The 8,378-nt window shown below is 43.2% G+C and overlaps 1 protein-coding gene across 4 annotated transcripts in view; it reads left to right on the top strand.

The window, feature by feature from the left end:
* The window catches only part of CAMK1 (calcium/calmodulin dependent protein kinase I), a 48,030-nt gene extending 40,164 nt beyond the window's left edge, over positions 1-7,866 (top strand). For all 4 annotated transcript variants that reach the window (XM_026682620.2, XM_087954475.1, XM_087954473.1 and 1 more), the window contains exons 8-12: positions 3,049-3,161; positions 3,280-3,358; positions 5,854-5,941; positions 6,555-6,651; positions 7,189-7,866. In XM_026682620.2, coding sequence (XP_026538405.1) covers positions 3,049-3,161; positions 3,280-3,358; positions 5,854-5,941; positions 6,555-6,651; positions 7,189-7,253 — 442 coding nt within the window. In that variant the 3' untranslated portion in view covers positions 7,254-7,866. The remainder of the gene's footprint in view (positions 1-3,048; positions 3,162-3,279; positions 3,359-5,853; positions 5,942-6,554; positions 6,652-7,188) is intronic.
* Positions 7,867-8,378: the final 512 nt, after the last annotated feature.

The raw sequence follows: 8,378 nt of genomic DNA on the forward strand, positions 1-8,378 counted from the left end.
TCTTTGAAAAATCTTTCAGGACCAGCTCCTTGCCTAACCTATGGTCACAAGCCACAGTCATCCCCATCTTCAAAAAGGGAGACCCAAGCCTAGTTGAAAATTACAGACCAATCTCCTTATGCTGCGTCACCTGTAAAGTCATGGAATCAATTATTAACCAATCCATCATCCTCCACTTAGAGACAAACAACCTACTCTCCAATAAACAATTTGGTTTCAGAAAAAACTATCCTGTAATCTGCAACTCTTACACTGCAAAAACATATGGACGACACAACTCGACCAGGGCAAAGCAATAGACGCAATCTACATAGACTTCTGTAAAGCCTTTGATTCAGTGGTACACGACAAACTACTCCTAAAAATAAAATCCTATGGTATCTCTGGACAACTGCATAACTGGATAGAAGCATTCCTGTCAAACAGACAACAAATGGTCAAAATTGGGAGCGTCCTATCAAATTCTGTACCTGTCAATAGTGGTGTCCCCCAAGGCAGTGTTCTAGGACCAACTCTCTTCATACTCTACATAAATGACCTCTGTGATCATATTAAGAGCAATTGCGTTCTTTTCGCTGATGATGTAAAGCTGTTCAATACCACAGACAATACTGCTACCCTACAAAAGATCTTGACTATGTATCAGAATGGTCAAACAAATGGCAACTTCAAATCTCAACAAATAAATGCTCTGTCTTACATATTGGCAAAAAAAATCAGAAAATAAAATACAAGCTGAATAGTCAAGATCTCGTTGATGACCCAAGCTCTGTAAAGGACCTTGGAATACTCACCTCTAATGATCTAAGTGCTAGAGCTCACTGCAACTACATAGCCAAAAAGGCATTAAGAGTTGTTAACCTAATCCTACGTAGCTTTTTCTCTGGTAATATCACACTACTAACTAGAGCATACAAAACATTTGCTAGACCAATACTCGAATACAGTTCATCAGTCTGGAACCCACATTACGTATCTGATATTAGCACAATTGAGAAAGTCCAGAAATATTTCACAAGAAGAGTTCTCCACTCCTCTACTCGTTGTAGAATACCTTATGCCACCAGATTTGAAATTCTAGAACTAGAAAACCTTGAATTACGCCGTCTTCGGTCTGATTTAAGCATGGTATATAAAATCATACATTGCAATGTCCTACCTGACAATGAATACTTCAGCTTCAACCATAACAACACAAGAGCACACAATAGATACAAACTCAAAGTTAACCGCACCAAACTTGATTGCAGGAAATACGACTTCAGCAATAGAGTGGTCAATGTCTGGAATACTCTACCCGACTCTGTAGTTTCTTCCCCAAACCCCAAAAACTTTAACCTTAGACTGTCTACTATTGACCCCACCCCTTTCCTAAGAGGTCTGTAGGGGGCGTGCATAAGCGCACCAACGTGCCTACCGTCCCTGTCCTATTGTTTCTCTTATTCTTGTTTTATTTTTCTTATATGTACCCATTTCATGTATTCACAACTATGTATACACTTATACTTATTATCTTGTAAACAATTGGCAAATCAAATAAATCAAATAAATAAAAATAAATGATCAGTTGTCTGCAAAGAATATAAATCCTTCCATTCCCCACTATCCTGTCAGAGCTGAAGAAGCTTCTGGATGAGAAGTGAAACGTCTTCAAAAGAAAAGAAAAAAAGTCCAGTTGCCTCATGAAAAAGCACCTTTGGGTGTGGACTTGGAAATTCAACAGACCAATTCCTGAACATGGATGTTGCACATTTTGTAGTAGAAAATATTTTGGTACTTACAGATTATATGTTCACCCCAGAAACATGCATTTTTAAATGAAAGCTGAGGGTAGAACACTTCATCCTACGGGTTCCAGATCAACATCTGGAGGGCTGCAGCTTTCCTAGCTTACTCTGTATTTCAGATCCGTTCTCCTTCTTTCAAAAGCTTCCACTAATAGGAGATTGTTTTATTTTGTCCTGAGGGTGGATGGGACGAGCCAATTTGGAATTACAGGTAGTCTTCAATTTACAAGAGTTCATTTAGTGATCATTTGAAGTTACAATGGCCCTGAAAATAGTGACTTATGGTCATTTTTCACACTTACGACCGTTGTATCATTCATATGACCACGTGATTTACATTCGGATGCTTGACAACTGGTTCCTACTTATGACGGTTGCGGTATCTTGGGGTCACTTGATCTCCTTTTGCAACCTTCTGCCAAGCAAAACCAATGGGGAAGCCAGTTTCACTTAACAACCGTGTTACTAATGTTAACAACTTCAGTGATTCACTTAACAAGTGCGACAAGAATGGTTGTAAAATGGGGCAAAACTCACTTAACAAATTTCTCCATTAGCAACATAAATTTTGGACTCAATTGTGGTCGTAAGTCAAGGACAACCTGTACTGCGGCTACCTAGGTGGTCCTCGACTTACGATCCCAATTGTGGCCAGAACTTCTGCTGCTAAGTTAGTCAGTAGTAAATGATATGCGCCCAATTTTATGACTTTTGCCACCATTGTTCATCAAATCTTTGCAGTTGCTATGAATCACATTGTTGTGAAGCAGATCTGGCTTCTTCCATTGGCTTGTCATTATCCCGGGATGTGGCCACCATCACATACTTGCATGCTGGTTGCTAAGCGACCAGATTTTGATCATATGACAATTGCTGTGATGGTCGTAAGTGCGAGGACCAGCAGTGTGTCACTTTTTTCAATGCCATTCTAACTTTGCAAGGTCACTAAATGAATTGGTTGTAAGCTGAGGACTACCTCTATTTGGTATTTACTATCTCTACAGGAAAGCTTAACAGCTCAATATTGTATCTGCCTTTGATCCTATTCTTCCTCTTCTCCTTTCTTGATCCAGGTATTACTATCTCTCTCTCTCTTTCTTTCTCTCTCTCTCCCTCCCTCCTCTTTCCCTTCTCCCATGCAAAATATTTCTCTTCCACATCGTTTCACCTCGTCTTCCCAATCTATATTTCCCTCCCTGCAATATGGTCCTGTAGATTTTATAGTCACGCATGGCCTGTTTCTCCCCCTCTTTTACCTCAGATTGTGTGGGTATCCCCCATTTTACGATGAGAACGATACCAAGCTGTTTGAACAGATCTTGAAGGCTGAATATGAATTTGATTCTCCCTACTGGGATGACATATCGGATTCAGGTGAGGAAGAGATAACTTCTCAAGATGCCCCAATCCAAAAAAAAAAAAAAAAAAGATGGATTCCACAGCAGCTGTAATGTCAGAGTTTGCTTCTCAATCACCTGCTTTTTGCTTCCAGCCAAAGATTTCATCCAGCATTTAATGGAGAGAGACCCCAAGAAGCGATTCACTTGTGAGCAAGCCCTACAACACCCATGGTAAGGTTTACCACCACCCTTGCAGTGGTGGGATTCAAATTTTGTTTTACTACCGGTTCTGTGCGTGTGGCTTGGTCAGAGTGGCAGGGGAAGGATACTATAAAATCTCCAATCAGAGGTGGGATTTGCCAGTTCTCTGAATTACTCAAAATGTCTGCTACCGGTTCTCCAGAACTGGTCAGAACCAGATGAATACCACCTCTGCACCCTTGGCTTTTGAACTTTAATTCAGATTGGTATAGCTTTGATATTTTTCTGTGTCTTTATTCCTTTTTGTTCATATTCAATAGTTCCATTGACCTCATCCATGGAAGGCCAGCCAGGCCCACATTTTTGCTTCTGTGGTTCTGTTTATCACCATCAAATCTCGAGTAAAACGTGCTGCTTTAAAAAAACACATATTCTTGCCTCTTCAGTATGTGTTACTAACCAATTGCTGGTCACAAATAGCGATCACATGAGCCTAGTAATGCTGCAGCCATCCTCAATACATACTGGTTGCCAAGTACTCAAATTTTGATCATATAACCTCGGGGATGCTGAGGCAGTCATAAATGAGAGGACCAATCATAGGTCATCTTTTTTCAGTACCATTACACTTTTGATCACTAAATGAATGCTTTTAAGTCAAGGACCACCTGTAGGAGTGATTATGTCAAGATTCTGGCAGTTGCCAGATTATATAGCTATTTTGTCCAAAGCCAATTTAGAATCTGCTCTCGCAAACCCACCAATCACCTGGCAGGAAATGAAAATATATACAGAAGGAATTAAAAGTAAAGTGTTACTTGCTTTAAAGAAACAGGAGTAGCACCCATGCACTTGGTTTTTAAAGAAAATTTATAAGAAGTTGAAAACTTTTAAAGAACTTTAAAAAAAGTTTAAACACTTTTTAAAAGAACTTCAAAAAACGTAAGAGTGGACAGCCACTTGTCTCAAATTATATAGGGTCTCCTGTTTGAATAGGGGGTTGAACTAGAAGACCTCCAATGCCCCTTCCAGCTCACTTCGAATTGATTGACTTATTTTTTTTCTCCCTATGATATCTTTTCCTTGTTTATCAGGACAAAATCTTCTATAATAGAGTTCTCAATTTCGTTTGGAAATTGAAAGCTGGAAATGAATTTTATATTAATTTTATATTAATTCTGCCTGCTCTTATTGTGTTTGCAGAAGTTCTGTCTTGTTTGTATAATTTGGTGCACTCTGAGGGCATTGTATATAAAAAACATATAGCCTAAAGCAGCGATCGCCAACCGGTGGGCCGCGAGAAAATTTTGGTGGTCCGCAGAGAAATCTCACCCCCAGAGCGCCCCCCCCCAAAAGCAATTAATCCAGGCTGCGCAGAAACACAAGGCTACGCCGCCCACATGGCCCGCAGGAACCCTCCCCGCCCACTCCTTACCCAGCAAACTTGCCTGCTAAATTGCTATTTTTCCTTTTTCCGACCATCATCTGTTCTGCTGTGCCGGGAGATTTAGATTAGCTAGGAAGTAGGAAATGGTTGGATTTCTTGCTTTCTAGATAGTCTTTAGATCTTCGGCTCTGCATTTAAGCACAGCCGAACCTCCCTTAGGACTGATGGTTCTATTATTCAGTGCAGACTCATGGCAAGCAAATTTTATGTGACAGACTCAGGTAGCCGATGGCAGATAGATAGATTAATGAATGAATCTGTGATTCTGTGAGCAACTCAATCTGCCTGCCTGCTTTGCCTGATTTTGGGTAAAAGTTGCTCTTTTTTATTAAAAAAAAATTCAATATTTATAAAAATATTTATAATATTTACACACAAGCCATGCCCAGCCAGTCACATGACCACCAAGCTACACCCATAAATTAGGCCATGCCCACAGAACCGGTTAGTGGTCCCTGGGATTTAAAATTATGAATTTGGTGGTCCCTGAGGTCCAAAAGGTTGGCGACCCCTGGCCTAAAGCAGTGGTGTGCCGATAATTGCGCTAGTGCGCGCTTGCATACCATTACCCAAAAGGCAATGTGTGTGGGTCCCCCCCCACACCCCTGTGCATGCGCGTGCGATCCCCTGGGCACAGCGTGCATCTCTGCGCATCCGTGAGCTACCTCCCCCCGTGTGCACCACACATCTCTGTGCATGCGCGTGTGCCTTCCACGTATCCCCACATCCCGCGTATGCACGCCAGATACCTAACAATCAGCTGTCGGGCAGGCACGCATGTGCAGTAAACCTGGTCTGGGCGAGGGCTCTGCGTGCCAGCAGTAATGGCTCTGCGTGCCACTTCCGGCAAGCTGCTGGCCCAGTTGTCCCCCACTCTATAGGTTCACCATTACGGGCCTAAAGTAAAGCTCTGTAAACATAAATGCTAAAATGACCCCAACGTAAAATAACCTAATGAGGGAGTTTATCCATCAATTGGGTGACACCATTGTTTTCTCTTTAATAGCTGCCCCCTTTTTTACCTTTTATGGAAGTGGGGTGTCTGCAAAATAGGAACAAATGCTTTCTCTCTTCTCAGGATTGCTGGAGACACTGCGCTAGATAAGAACATCCATCAGTCAGTCAGTGAGCAGATCAAAAAGAATTTTGCCAAAAGCAAATGGAAGGTGAGGATGTCCAAAAGATGCTTTTTAATTATTCCAGCGCTCGTTTCGTTTGCTTGATTTTTATACTTTTTCTTGAAGAACGATATGGACATCAATATTCTGAATACATTTCCACCTATTCCTGTCTTCCCCAGCATCAGTTGAATAAACATGGAAGATATTTGTTGGGTTTTGAAAGAGCTGTGGTGGTGCGGTGGTTAGAATGTAGTACTGCAGGCTACTTCTGTTGTCTGCCGGCTGCCAGCAGTTTGGCAGTTCGATTCCCACCGGCTCAAGGTTGATTCAGCCTTCCATCCTTAAATGTGGACCCAGATTGTTGGGGGTTATATGCTGACTCTGTAAAACGCTTAGAGAAGGCTGTAAAGCACTACAAAGCGGTATATAAATCTAAGTGCTATTGCTATTGCTAATGCGGGAAGCTGCCCAGAGTCTTTTGCTATAGGATGGGTGACAAATAAATTCAATAAATAAGTTCTTGACAGCACGGGGAAGGAAACCAAAGGAATGAACTCTCAAAAGTTTTGCTCGCTTGCCAAAGTCTGTGGCAGGGGGACATTTGCTTTGCTTTTCATGTTCATTTTCTCTCCTCCTTTCTCCCCTCCTCCCCATTCAGCAAGCCTTCAACGCAACAGCTGTGGTGAGGCATATGAGGAAGCTACAACTTGGAACCAGTCAAGAGGGGCCTGGCCAAGCCATGCAGGAGAGCAACGGTGAGAGGTTACGAGTGTCTCTGTGTGGCCTTTCTCCTCAAAGCCCTTCCTTCTGTTTGTGAGCTTTGGTGTCATTCGTCCAGCGGTGACAACCGTGCCATGTTTTGATCTTTGCTTTTGAGCCTACTTGTTCTCCTGCCAAAACGTACTGATTTAAAGCTGACCGTGCTGGGGACCAGACCCATGACTCATAAGAGTGGGGACAACTGGGCCAGCAGCTGGAAGAAGAACCAGGTCTTCAGGACCTTCTTAGCCTTCCTAAGCCATCTCATTCTGAAGATTGGCTCAAGCCAGTAGGAGCTTCGTTGTATGTCAGTGGGCTATTGAGTTCATGTGATGCTGTTCCTAAAGAATGTCTCCTTAAGTCCCATTCCAAGAATAAAGTCTTCTCAACCATGGAGTGTTATCTGGTCACTAAGGACGGGAAGTACGTACTGGGCAGCTTCCCTTTCCTGAATCAGAGGAAACCCTGGAATCGTCTGATTTCTAGTCAATCTGGTCTTGATTGTCCTTTTCTCCCCCCTTTGTCTTCTTCAGGCTCGGCTACTAATAGCAGTGAGGAATCCTTGGGGAATGGCTCTCACTGCCAAACTCAGGACTGAACATTCACCAAAGGACAGAGGACTAGATGGCAGAGCCAGCAGCAATCATAACTGAGTGGGCAGCCCCAAGCCCTGTTGTAAGAGCTAGGGAAGGGTCTGGGACCACCATCCCATCTTCCCAGCAAAGTACGGCCGAGTCCCATTGTAGGGGAAATGGAACCTGTCCCCTATTAATTGGCATCCTCCAGAATCTGAAAGTTGAGGCTAGTATTTTCCAAGTCCCACGCTTCCCTGGAGATGCTTTATCCTCTCCCGTTCACTCCCCCTGTTGGTCGCACCAACAAGACCCCTCCTGTCTCCCATGCTCATCCTTCATCCGAAGACAGCAACGATGCCACCCTCTTTGGCCCGTCACGTGAGTGGCTTAAGTCTTGGAAAGAAATATTCAAGACCCCTCTGGCTTTCTGCAGCAGCCGCTCCAGTGGGAGTTTTGATCTCCAGCTGTGCATACCATCACATCGCTTGAGGAAACCAATGAGAAACCCCCCCCCTTGCTTCTCCCACACGATGCAACCAAGCCAACCCCAAGGAATGAGGACATAAATACACCGTAGCTGGCCCTTGGCTCAGTTGCGTACAGTGTTGGAGAATAAAGATTGTTTGTTTGCAGAGAGAAGTGTGCAGTAGCTTGTAGCTTTCCACCTATGTGACCTATTGACATTTCTAAAGGAGGAGGAACTGCTTTTCTACAGTCAAATATAGGAGCTAGAGCAGCTTTCCTATTGTCCTCTGCAGGTGAGAGGCCATGGCAATCCTCCACAGCATCTATGGGGAGATTCAATCGTTCAGGTCATGATTGTCCCAAAGCTGATTTTTCTCCAAAAGGCAACTGGACTTTCTTGAAAATGTTTCGCTTCTCATCCAAGAAGCTTCTTCAGCTCCAGAGAAGCGAAATGTTTTCAAGGGGGGGAAAAAAAACTAAGAAAGTCCAGTTGCCTTTTGGAAAAGCACCTTTGGGACATCCTGAGCGATGCTTTATGGGATTGTGATTTTTGAGCACACTAGAGTACGCTGAAGGGTCACAGCTTCCTTGGGGCCAGCCGTGCCTCTTCCAATGTCATTTTGCCAACCCTGGAAATAGACTGGTGACGTTTTAAGAGTGATCATTTTACTCCCCTCTTACAG

This window comes from Notechis scutatus, chromosome 2 (assembly GCF_049901735.1).
Source record: "Notechis scutatus isolate UNSWTSFEM ecotype Mainland chromosome 2, rNotScu1.2, whole genome shotgun sequence".
NCBI classification, from domain to species: domain Eukaryota; kingdom Metazoa; phylum Chordata; class Lepidosauria; order Squamata; family Elapidae; genus Notechis; species Notechis scutatus.